This window comes from Macaca fascicularis, chromosome 16, assembly GCF_037993035.2.
Source record: "Macaca fascicularis isolate 582-1 chromosome 16, T2T-MFA8v1.1".
Lineage (NCBI taxonomy): Eukaryota > Metazoa > Chordata > Mammalia > Primates > Cercopithecidae > Macaca > Macaca fascicularis.
The window spans coordinates 89392434-89405106 of NC_088390.1; the positions used below are offsets into that span (position 1 = coordinate 89392434).

Below are 12673 nucleotides of genomic sequence, written 5' to 3' on the forward strand. Positions count from 1 at the left end.
CAGAATTTCTGTAGGACGCAGAGGACTGGACTTGACCCAAGTCAGTTTCCCAGAGAAACCTGTGTCCGTAAGGGCACATGCGACCATCCCATAAAATCACACTTACACATGATCTTCTGCCTCAGGTCACTGCCCCGAACCCTGTCACTCCCCTGGGATCCTGGTCTCTGTTCTTTCTGCCTCTGCTGTGACAAGCAGACCCCAGGTTGCTGTCCTGGGAGCAGGCTCCTTCCTAGGACCTGCTGCTCTGCCCCATTGCTGCCTGGGCCCTTCCCGTCCCACCCTCTCTCCTCCCGCCCCAGCCTCTCCCCACATGCCCCATCGCTGTCAGCTGCCTGCCTGTGGGCACCTCTCCCTCGAGCCTGCTCCTGGGGCTGCCTGGGCCAACCCCGTCTCAAAGGCCCAGGAGCTGGAGGGGCTAGAGGGGCTCGGCAATGCAGAGGCCAACGGGGCCAGAACGGCCTGGGATGTGTCCCAGACACCGTCCTCCCCAGCTGCTGTGAGGCAGCCACGCTGAATCCCTGTGCCCGGCAGACCCTGCCCTGGCCGAGTCCCGGGATGCCCTCTGCTCTCTGTCAAGGGAGCTGTGTCCGTGGGAGCCTCCTCCGGGACGGGGTCTGGGCCATGCCTCACTGGGTCTCGGACACAACAACGCTGGCTGGTGACGGGCCTCCCCTGAGCAGAGCCCTTGTGGGTTCAGCCTCGGGATCGGGGCAGGATTCGTCCATTCTACGATTCTGCTGCTGCCTCCACCTCCCAGGATAAACTCTGGACTCCTCCCCAACCCTGTGGCACCCCCTGTTTGCAGCAGAACCGCCACAGGCAATGGGATGGGGGGACATGGGGTCCCCTCTGTCAGCTCAGGGGGCTGCAGGGCTTAGGCAAGGTCAGGGATGTCCTGCCTGGAGCCACCTTTTCCTCCCCACCCTCTGCAGCCACCTCAATAGTCCTGACCCCGCCTGGGACACAGGAAGATGCGTGTCCCAGTGACTTGAGGACACTGAATCATGTGTGCACGTGCGCACACCGTGTGGGGTGTACGGGGCGTGCACACACTGTGTGGGGTGTGCGGGATGTGTGCACACTGTGCATGCGTGTGTAGTGAGTGCATGCATGTAGTGAGTGCATGTGTGTGTACATGAGCACATGTGTACAGTGTGTGCAGGTGTTCAGAGTACATGCCTGTATGTACTGTGTGGATGTGTGTACACGCATGTGTGCACGCGTGTGCAGTGAGGGTCTGTGCAGTGTGAATACATGTATGCAGTGAGCACACGTCTGCATGTACTGTGCGGCTGTGCGTGCTGTACGTGTGCGTGTGGTCTGTGTGCATGTGCTGTGTGTGCACGTGTGTGCGCGCACGTGTGTGTGTACATGTGCGTGTGGTCTGTGTGCATGTGCAGTGTGTGTGTGCGTGCTGTACGTGTGCGCATGGTCTGTGTGCATGTGCAGTGTGTGTGTACGTGTGCGTGTGGTCTGTGTGCATGTGCAGTGTGTGTGTGTGTGCGCGTGCTGTAGGTGTGCGTGTGGTCTGTGTGCATGTGCAGTGTGTGCGTGCTGTACGTGTGCGCATGGTCTGTGTGCATGTGCAGTGTGTGTGTGTGCATGCTGTAGGTGTGCGTGTGGTCTGTGTGCATGTGCAGTGTGTGTGTGCGTGCTGTACGTGTGCGCATGGTCTGTGTGCATGTGCAGTGTGTGCGTGCTGTACGTGTGCGCATGGTCTGTGTGCATGTGCTGTGTGTGTGTGTGTACGTGTGCGTGTGGTCTGTGTGCATGTGCAGTGTGTGTGTGTGTGCGCGTGCTGTAGGTGTGCGTGTGGTCTGTGTGCATGTGCAGTGTGTGCGTGCTGTACGTGTGCGCATGGTCTGTGTGCATGTGCAGTGTGTGTGTGTGCATGCTGTAGGTGTGCGTGTGGTCTGTGTGCATGTGCTGTGTGTGTGTGTGTACGTGTGCGTGTGGTCTGTGTGCATGTGCAGTGTGTGTGCGCGTGCTGTATGTGTGCGCATGGTCTGTGTGCATGTGCTGTGTGTGCGTGCGTGTGTGTGGGCATCAACCTGGGCGAGGACAGCTCCTGCAGACGACTGCGGGGACTCGCCCACCAGGTGACACAGCCTCGCCGGGTTTCGCCATCTTGTCCTCGGCAGCCCCGGTCTGTGGGTGTCTCTGGGGGGACGAGCCTGACCCTCATCCAGCGACATCAGCTCGGGGGCCCCATGGGGTTCACGTGAGAGGAAAGCAGTCGGGCTCCAGAAGGAAGCAGCCGGCCTCTGTGGCCATGGGTGGCACGCGAGGTGGGGGAGCCTCTGAGACCGGCCTCCTTGACGGCCCCTTGTCTCCTGGGCTTTCCTAGGGGTCTCTGGTCTGAAAACGTTGGCCCATCATAGGAAGATAAAATTTAGAAGCAGCCATGATGAAACATCTGCATTTGGTTCATTTTCATTTTTCACATTTAAAAAAGTTCTCATTTAATCAGGGAGAACAGCTCCCCAGGGCCCCCTGTGACTTTCTTTTACATCCTCAGAGGAAGCTGTGGCCCCGCCCAGGCACTGGGAAAGGTGGAAACGCAGTTTATCCCAAAAGCACAAGTCAGCATTTCTGGAAATGTTGCAAAGGAGCTGAAGTGTCAGGGACACGTCACAGCACAAGGAGGCAGCCATGGTACCAGTGGGCATGAGAAGGAAGAGGAGTGTGGATGGGGGAGAAGGAAGAGGAATGTGGACGGGGGAGAAGGAAGAGGAGTGTAGACGGGGGAGAAGGAAGAGGAGTGTGGACGGGGGAGAAGGTAGAGGAGTATGGACGGGGGAGAAGGAAGAGGAGCGTGGACGGGGGAGAAAGAAGAGGAGCGTGGACGAGGGAGAAGGAAGAGGAGCGTGGACGGGGGAGAAGGAAGAGGAGTGTGGACGGGAGAGAAGGTAGAGGAGTGTGGACGGGGGAGAAGGTAGGGGAGTGTGGACGGGGGAGAAGGAAGAGGAGCGTGGACGGGGGAGAAGGAAGAGGAGCGTCGATGGGGGAGAAGGAAGAGGAGCGTGGACGGGGGAGAAGGAAGAGGAGCGTGGACGGGGGAGAAGGAAGAGGAGCGTGGACGGGGGAGAAGGAAGACGAGCGTGGACGGGGGAGAAGGAAGACGAGCGTGGACGGGGGAGAAGGAAGACGAGCGTGGACGGGGGAGAAGGTAGAGGAGCGTGGACGGGGGAGAAGGTAGAGGAGCGTGGACGGGGGAGAAGGTAGAGGAGTGTGGACGGGGGAGAAGGTAGAGGAGCGTGGACGGGGGAGAAGGTAGAGGAGCGTGGACGGGGGAGAAGGTAGAGGAGCGTGGACGGGGGAGAAGGAAGAGGAGCGTGGATGGGGGAGAAGGAAGAGGAATGTGGACGGGGGAGAAGGAAGAGGAATGTGGACGGGGGAGAAGGAAGAGGAATGTGGACGGGGGAGAAGGAAGAGGAGTGTAGACGGGGGAGAAGGAAGAGGAGTGTGGACGGGGGAGAAGGTAGAGGAGTATGGACGGGGGAGAAGGAAGAGGAGCGTGGACGGGGGAGAAAGAAGAGGAGCGTGGACGAGGGAGAAAGAAGAGGAGCGTGGACGGGGGAGAAGGAAGAGGAGCGTGGACGGGGGAGAAGGAAGAGGAGTGTGGACGGGGGAGAAGGTAGGGGAGTGTGGACGGGGGAGAAGGAAGGGGAGTGTGGACGGGGGAGAAGGAAGGGGAGCGTGGACGGGGGAGAAGGAAGGGGAGCGTGGACGGGGGAGAAGGAAGAGGAGCGTGGACGGGGGAGAAGGAAGAGGAGCGTGGACGGGGGAGAAAGAAGAGGAGCGTGGACGGGGGAGAAAGAAGAGGAGCGTGGACGGGGGAGAAGGAAGAGGAGCGTGGACGGGAGAGAAGGAAGAGGAGTGTGGACGGGAGAGAAGGTAGAGGAGCGTGGACGGGGGAGAAGGTAGGGGAGCGTGGACGGGGGAGAAGGAAGGGGAGCGTGGACGGGGGAGAAGGAAGAGGAGCGTCGACGGGGGAGAAGGAAGAGGAGCGTGGACGGGGGAGAAGGAAGAGGAGCGTGGACGGGGGAGAAGGAAGAGGAGCGTGGACGGGGGAGAAGGAAGACGAGCGTGGACGGGGGAGAAGGAAGACGAGCGTGGACGGGGGAGAAGGAAGACGAGCGTGGACGGGGGAGAAGGAAGACGAGCGTGGACGGGGGAGAAGGAAGACGAGCGTGGACGGGGGAGAAGGAAGACGAGCGTGGACGGGGGAGAAGGTAGAGGAGCGTGGACGGGGGAGAAGGTAGAGGAGCGTGGACGGGGGAGAAGGTAGAGGAGCGTGGACGGGGGAGAAGGTAGAGGAGCGTGGACGGGGGAGAAGGTAGAGGAGCGTGGACGGGGGAGAAGGTAGAGGAGCGTGGACGGGGGAGAAGGTAGAGGAGCGTGGACGGGGGAGAAGGTAGAGGAGCGTGGACGGGGGAGAAGGTAGAGGAGCGTGGACGGGGGAGAAGGTAGAGGAGCGTGGACGGGGGAGAAGGTAGAGGAGCGTGGACGGGGGAGAAGGTAGAGGAGCGTGGACGGGGGAGAAGGTAGAGGAGTGTGGACGGGGGAGAAGGTAGAGGAGTGTGGACGGGGGAGAAGGTAGAGGAGTGTGGACGGGGGAGAAGGTAGAGGAGTGTGGACGGGGGAGAAGGAAGAGGAGTGTGGACGGGGGAGAAGGTAGAGGAGTGTGTACGGGGGAAAAGGAAGAGGAGTGTGGACGGGGGAGAAGGAAGAGGAGTGTGGACGGGGGAGAAGGAAGAGGAGCGTGGACGGAGGAGAAGGTAGAGGAGCGTGAACGGAGGAGAAGGTAGAGGAGCGTGGACGGGGGAGAAGGTAGAGGAGCGTGGACATGGGAGAAGGAAGAGGAGTGTGGACGGGGGAGAAGGAAGAGGAGTGTGGACGGGGGAGAAGGAAGAGGAGTGTAGACGTGGGAGAAGGTAGAGGAGTGTGGACGCGGGAGAAGGAAGATGAGTGTGGACGGGGGAGAAGGAAGAGGAGTGTGGACGGGGGAGAAGGTAGAGGAGTGTGGACGCGGGAGAAGGTAGAGGAGTTGGACGGGGGAGAAGGTAGAGGAGTGTGGACGGGGGAGAAGGTAGAGGAGTGTGGACGGGGGAGAAGGTAGAGGGGTGTGGACGGGGGAGAAGGTAGAGGGGTGTGGACGGGGGAGAAGGTAGAGGGGTGTGGACGGGGGAGAAGGTAGAGGAGTGTGGACGGGGGAGAAGGAAGAGGAGTGTGGACGGGGGAGAAGGAAGAGGAGTGTGGACGTGGGAGAAGGTAGAGGAGCGTGGACGTGGGAGAAGGAAGAGGAGTGTGGACGGGGGAGAAGGAAGATGAGTGTGGGCTGGGGAGAAGGTAGAGGAGCGTGGACATGGGAGAAGGAAGAGGAGTGTGGACGGGGGAGAAGGAAGAGGAGTGTGGATGGGGGAGAAGGAAGAGGAGTGTAGACGTGGGAGAAGGTAGAGGAGTGTGGACGCGGGAGAAAGAAGATGAGTGTGGACGGGGGAGAAGGAAGAGGAGTGTGGACGGGGGAGAAGAGGACTGTAGATGTGGGTGGCCTCAACAGGCGGGAGTGAGGATGATGCCCCCAGTGGGGAAGCTCGTGACCCTCCTGCCAACACCCCGGCCCCACCTGTGACCTGTGACCTAAACCCCCTGGGGAGCTGGGAACTTGCCGAGAGTCTCAGCCCTGTCACAGTAGCCCGGGACCTTCGCGGCTCCCACACCCACAGAGGACCTTGGTTAGGGTCTTGAGACTCCGGGGGCCCTGAGTATCCACAGGGGCCAAGACACAAGTCCCGGACAGCGGCCTGCATTCCAAGTTAACGCTGCGGCACGCGGCAGGCAGGTGGCCGAGACTTCTGTGTCCTGCCCAGTTCTAAGGAAGGAATCGTCCCGCCCGGATCTAAGGGAGGAATTCCAGATGCACGTCGCTTCACCCTGATTTGCCTCACCCCTGCCATGGCTCCAACATAGCCACGCGGCACCCCCAGACCAGCTGGAGCCACAGACCTTGGAGTTAGGAGCCTGTGAGCTGTAGAGGCCCACGTGGCCGCTCCTGACAGTGACACGGGAGAGGGAGCCGGGCCCACGCGGCCGCATCTGACAATGACATGGGAGAGGGACCCAGGCCCACGTGGCCGCACCTGACAGTGACACGGGAGAGGGAGCTGGGAGAGGGGAGCCAGGCCCACGTGGCTGTGCCTGACAGTGACACAGGAGAGGGACCCAGGCCCATGTGGCCGCATCTGACAGTGACACGGGAGAGGGACCTGGGACCACGTGGCCGAGCCTGACAGTGACACGGGGGAGGGACCTGGGACCATGTGGCCGCATCTGACAGTGACACGGGAGAGGGACCTGGGACCACGTGGCCGAGCCTGACAGTGACACGGGGGAGGGACCTGGGACCACGTGGCCGAGCCTGACAGTGACGCGGGAGAGGGACCTGGGACCACGTGGCCGAGCCTGACAGTGACACGGGAGAGGGACCTGGGACCACGTGGCCGAGCCTGACAGTGACACGGGGGAGGGACCTGGGACCACGTGGCCGAGCCTGACAGTGACGCGGGAGAGGGAGCCGGGCCCTGCAGCACTGAGCTCGTCCTCACTGGGCACCATGATTTCCTGGCCAAGCCTCCGCCACCCTCCATGGCAGCTGTGGCACCCAGGCCTGTGGACCCAGCCGGACCCTACTCATGAGACTCCCGTCGGGTTAAAGGGAGCACAGGGTTTCAAATGACCCAGTGCGTGGTCGTTTTACCTCTGGGAACTAGGGGAGGCCGTTCCGCCTTCACCCTTGGCACCCTTGGGAAACGCTCCTTTGCAGACCCCGAGCCCCCGACCCTCGGGATGTGCAGCTTCCCTGTGTCCCACTGGACCCTGGGTCTCAAGGCAGAGCCTGACCACAGCCTCCGGGGTCGGCCCCATCAACCCCGGCCCGACCTTGGGCGCCTCCCCCGTTCCTGGCCTCCGGGGCGTCCCAGGCTGGGCGGGGCCGACTTACTCAAGGACGGAGTGCGTGGCCGCCCGCGGGTGGTATCGGTACAGCAGGAGGCTCTGGTCCACACGGACGACGCCGCCGCCCTTCCTGAGGTGCTCGTAGAAGAACAACAGGTCCTCCGGGACGCCCTGCAGGGTGGGAGCAGTGGCATCACCGGGGCGGGAAACGCGTGCCTGCCCCAGATGCACCTGTGCTCAGCTGGCCAGCCAGGGACTGGTGGAAACGCTTTTGTTGCAAAGAAGCCAGTTTAGAGGCTCAACAGGGACATGAGGTGGCGACCCTAACAGAAGTGAGCAACTGAGCTTCTCCACAGGCGGGAAAGAGGGGAAGGGAGGGTGTGCTGGTTCTCGGTGCTGCCCCAAATTCCATTTTGGGCAGCAAAGGTCTCAGGGCAAAGCGGACGACAGGCAGCCGAGGAAAGGGGCTGGGCGGGTCCGGGTCTTGCAGCTGCGGATCCTGGACGGCTTGTCCAGTCTCCGTCCCCGCCCTTTCCTGCCAGTGGCTGCGGCCCCAGAAGCTCAAGGGACTCAAAGTGCCGACTGTGGGCAGAGCAAGGTGGTGCTGGGTGGGCGCGAGGGGCTGCACGCAGGGGAGCCCAGCAGCGGGGAGGCAGCCCCGGGCCTGTGCCAGCCCCGCTCACTTGTCCACACTCAGAAACTTGAACCTCAGCCCACGGGGCTGATCCACGAACATCTCCATGTCAGTGGGGACTCTGCTCTGGAACATTCTGCAGGCATTCCCACCAGACTTTTCTGTCCTGTGAGAACGGCTTCTCTCTTCCTATCACCAGGAAGAACCTGACCCTTGGGGTTTTCTTATTTTCTGGCAGTAAAGTGAGAATTTAGTTAACAGCAGCTCCTGGGTGGTGCTTCTGCCCCGGGAGGAGGGGGACTCAGCGGGTCTGTCCCACTTTTCTCTCCCCTCCCCTGATTGCTGCTGCTGAGACCTGAGGACCCAAAATGGCCTCACTCCTCCCCGAGGCTTTTCCCAATCACCCTCCAGGTGCCTGGACTGCCCTGTGGTGTGCAGGGAGAGGGGATGCGTCACTACCCAGAAAGGCATCAGGGAAATGCCGAGAGCGGAGGAAGTGTGGCTGCCCAGCCCCAACCTGCTCACAGAACCATCCCGGGCAGCCTTTGGGGATGGAGCACCCAGAACTTCCTGGAGGAGGAGAGCGCGAGCTAAAGCCACTCCCAGGAAGGCCGGGCCAGAGGCTCTGGAGGCTCCAATCCTGAGAGGCAAAAGGAAGCCGAATCCGGGACACGCTTCCTTCCCCAGGGCCCGTCCCCAGCGCCGCGCGCCCTTCTCCAGAGCCCCGTCCCAGCGCCGCGCGCCCTTCTCCAGAGCCCCGTCCCAGCGCCGCGCGCCCTTCTCCAGAGCCCCGTCCCCAGCGCCGCGCGCCCTTCTCCAGGGCCCGTCCCCAGCGCCGCGCGCCCTTCTCCAGAGCCCCGTCCCCAGCGCCGCGCGCCCTTCTCCAGGGCCCGTCCCCAGCGCCGCGCGCCCTTCTCCAGGGCCCGTCCCCAGCGCCGCGCGCCCTTCTCCAGGCCCCGTCCCAGCGCCGCGCGCCCTTCCCCAGGGCCCGTCCCCAGCGCCGCGCGCCCTTCTCCAGGCCCCGTCCCAGCGCCGCGCGCCCTTCCCCAGGGCCCGTCCCCACCGCCGCGCGCCCTTCTCCAGAGCCCCGTCCCCAGCGCGAGCCTCCAGGAGGAAGCAGCAGTCACCACGCAGGGACAGACGGGGAGGGCTCCAGCCCGGGCCCAGCAATCAGAGTCCGTGGGCCACAAGGACGCTAAGTCTTCTGCACCAAACCAGCAGAGAAAACTAAAAACTGGAAACACTTCCATGGATAAAAATTCAGCCTGTCCCCCACAGCAACAACAAACCTCCAAACCAGGAAACAGAGACTCCCGTGAACAACCCGCCAAGATAAATTCCACACCCTCCACCAGTGTTTCAGGCTATGGGGTGGGGTGTGCGGGGAGGTGGCGGAGACCCATCTTGAATCAGAAATTCAAGGACTAAGTGCAGAACTGGACCCTAATGGGGTGCGTCTAAATAGAGCATTGAGGAAAGTGCGTTAGTGCTTGGCCGGGGCTGGCAGGGGGCGGATGAGGCGCACCTCTGGGTACAGGAAGTGCTTTTTTGGGAATGACCATGTTCTAACATCAGATGGTAGTGGTGACTGGTGATTGCACAGCCCTATAAATTTGCTAAAAAACAATGAATTGCACATTTTAATAGGTGAATTGTATGGCATGTGAATTATACCTCAATGAAGCTTTTATACAAAATTGGGTCGATTAAATTAAAAAAAGAAATTTTAAGGAGAGAGAAAATTGGCTGGGCGCGGTGGCTCACGCCTGTAATCTCAGCACTTTGGGAAGCCGAGGTGGGCGGATCACGAGGTCAGGAGATCGAGACCATCCTGGCTAACACACAGTGAAACCCCATCTCTACTTGAAAAAAAAAAAAAAAAAAAAAGAGACACAAAATGGGTTGGGTGTGGTGGCTCATGCCTTTAATCTCAGCACTTTGGAAGGCTGAGGTGGGGGGTGGATTGCTTGAGCCCAGCAGTTCGAGACCAGCTTCGGCAACATGTCAAAACCAGTCTCTACCAAAAATGAAAAAAGTAGCTGGGTGTGGTAGTACGCACCTGTAGTCCCGGCTACTTGGGAAGCTGAGATACAAGGATTGCTTGAACCTGGGAGGCAGAGGTTGTAGTGGGCTGAGATTGAGCCACTGCACTCCAGCCTCAGCAACAGAGTGAGACCCTGTCTCCAAAAAAAAAAAAAAGGAACAAAATATATGAAAAATGAAGGCTAAATTACAAGATCCTTAAGAGAAAATAGACTTTAATTAAAAATGTAATAAGGGACATTGAAGAAAGGAAAACAGAAATTATATAATGAAGTGAAAAGGTAAGTTAGAAAGACTAAGAAAATCTTACCTATGTAGAACTGGAGTCTTTAAAACAAAACAAAACAAAACAAAACAAAACCCACAATGGACATAGCTAGTATTTAAAACCGCAATCCAAGAAAAATTTCCAGAAATGAAAGCAGATCTGTTTCTACACACTGAAAAGCACCATCAGGTCAACCTGAAGGCAGATCCTGGTGAAACTATTAGACTTCAGCAATAAAAAATAATTCTCAGAGTCTCCAGGCAAAACGGTCACAAAACTTACAAAGGCAAGATTCACTGTGCACCAGACTTCTCAAAACAGTCACACGAAGTGGCGACAGTGCACGGACCAAGAACTTCCCGCACAGCCAGAGGCTTCCTCCAGCCTCAGGCTCCAGGAACGCAGTTCTGACGAGCGCGGCCTCACAGAGAGCTGTGGCTCCAGCCACATGGGGACCAGACACCCGGCCAGAGCCGCGGCGGTGGACGCCGGATGTGACTGCAGGTGGGAGACTACGGGACAAGGGTGCAAGACTAGTATATGGATGTTTGTCCTCGGACCTAAGTAGAAACCGTGTAACAAAAGGGCCAGGGCGGTGGCTCACCCCTGTTATCCCAGCACTTTGGGAGGCTGAGGCAGGTGGATCACGAGGTCAGGAGTTCAAGACCAGCCTGGCCAAGATGGTGAAACCCTGTCTTTACTGAAAATACAACAATTAGCCAGGCGAGGTGGCGGGCGACTGTAGTCCCAGCTACTCGGGAGGCTGAGGCAGGAGAATGGCGTGAACCCGGGAGGTGGAGCTTGCAGTGAGCTGAGATCCGGCCACTGCACTCCAGCCTGGGCGACAGAGCGAGACTCCGTCAAAAAAAAAAAAAAAAAGGAGGACAGGAGGACAGGAGGAGGGGAAAAGGAAAAAAAAAATAGGAAACCAACAATCTTATTGACTGTTGTGTGGGCAACATATGGGGGATTCAAGGTGTTTAGAAAAGGGTTAAGTACACAGATAACCACTAGACCAAAATGCAAACCTTCAATGTGCAGAGAAATTTAAAAAGTCAAAAGCAGGTGATGGCTCCAGGCTGTCCGTGGCTGAGCAGCCAGCACCTTCAGAGGAGACTGTGTGTGGCCAGAGCCTGGGGAAGTGGTGCTGCAGGGGCAAGGAGGACAAGGAGGGCAAGGAGGGCATGGAAACCCAAAGTCCCGGCCTGGAGGGGCTGAGGGCAGAATCCGGGACAAGCAGTGCACCTGGGGGCAGCGGTGGTCCCAGACAGAGAGACCAAAATGGGAGGGAATATTCACAAAGTAAACGTCCAGCAGGAGCACCCGCAATCCAACAACGAGAAGACAACAGGCCGACGAGCCGGACACACCACAAAATAACACAGAAGCTGGCCGTCACCACGTGAGATGTCCTTCAACATCGTTAGCCATCTCGAAGTGCAGAATGAAAGCACAGTAGGAAACCACGAACTCCAACTAGAACAGGCAACGTTAAAAAGTTGACAACACCAGCCGGGCGTGGTGGCTCATGCCTGTAATCCCAGCACTTTGGGAGGCCGAGGCGGGTGGATCACCTGAGGTCAGGAGTTCAAGACCAGCCTGGCCAACATGGTGAAACCTCGTCTCCACTAAAAATACTAAAAGTCAGGCGTGGTGGTGCATGCCTGTAATCCCAGCTACTGGGGAGGCTGAGGCAGGAGAATCGCTTGAACCCGGGAGGCAGAGGTTGTGGTGAGCCAGGATTGTGTCATTCCACTCCAGCCTGGGAGACAAGAGAGAAACTCCGTCTCAAAAAAAAAAAAAAAAGTTGACAACAAGGTCTGGCGAGGGGCTGGTGAGGAGTTTGAGGGATGGGAAACTTCTCATGCAGACGGCGGGGACGGGGGCCCAACGGCGGCGCCCGGGGACCTGTCTCACAAAACCGAACACGCGCCTGGCCTCGCTTGCGTCCAACCCTAGGAACGTGCCCCACAGACAGGAAAACGTCGGAAGCGTGGCTGTTGCGCCGGGTGGTGGCTTGAGTCCTTCCTGTGGCAGTGATAAGCTTCCTTCAGGCCAGACCTGCCCTCAGAAACCTGTTTTCACTGTGTCTCGTTTTGTTAGAAATGGGGTTTCCTGGTGCTGCCCAGGTTGGTCTTGAACTCCTGGCCTCAACCGATCCCCCTGCCTTTGCCTCGTGCTCGTGGGACTACAGGCATGAGCCCCTATGTCCGGCTATAAACCTGTTTCGAACCAAGAAAACATCAGGTTTTTTCTTATTTAAGGGCCTATGATGGTCGCCCACAGAGGACCCCCTACCAAAGGTGGGTGTCTTCCGGCGCTGCCACGCCCACCTCCAAATCTCAGACTCATCTGCCCTCCCATCCTTCCTCTGCGAACGCAGAAGTGGATGCACTTTCCAGTCAGGAATCTCCCTGTCTTGCATGTTTCGGCTCCTGGCGACCGTTTCTGCAGCCCCCTTGGCCCTGGCTTGGCCTCCCAGTCTGGCTGCCTCAGGCTCCGCACCACCCACGTCCACCCGGTTGGTCCCCTGCTGTCCTGGCCGCCTGCCCTTCAGCTGCTCTACCCCGGGGCCCACAGAGAGGGAGCTGAGGATCAGCCCCACACCGAGCGTCTGGCTCAGGGCGCCCTGTCACTTCTGCTCTTCTCATTTCTCTGGAGAGGACTTGGCAGAAGCCAAGGAAACACTGTCCATCCCCGTCTTGGTGGCCGACACTGCTGTTGTCCCTGTCACCCGAGGCCTCCTCAGGCCCCAAAGCCCTCACTTG

General features: G+C 59.4%; 1 protein-coding gene across 50 annotated transcripts in view; it reads right to left on the minus strand.

The window, feature by feature from the left end:
• B3GNTL1 (UDP-GlcNAc:betaGal beta-1,3-N-acetylglucosaminyltransferase like 1) overlaps window positions 1-12673 on the minus strand; it is a 144438-nt gene that overhangs the window by 16074 nt on the left and 115691 nt on the right. For all 50 annotated transcript variants that reach the window (XR_012426391.1, XM_074021131.1, XM_074021129.1 and 47 more), the window contains one exon: window positions 7007-7131. Coding sequence is in view for 49 of the 50 variants with exons in the window: in XM_074021131.1 (XP_073877232.1) it covers window positions 7007-7131 (125 nt within the window). In the remaining variant the exon portion in view is untranslated. The remainder of the gene's footprint in view (window positions 1-7006; window positions 7132-12673) is intronic.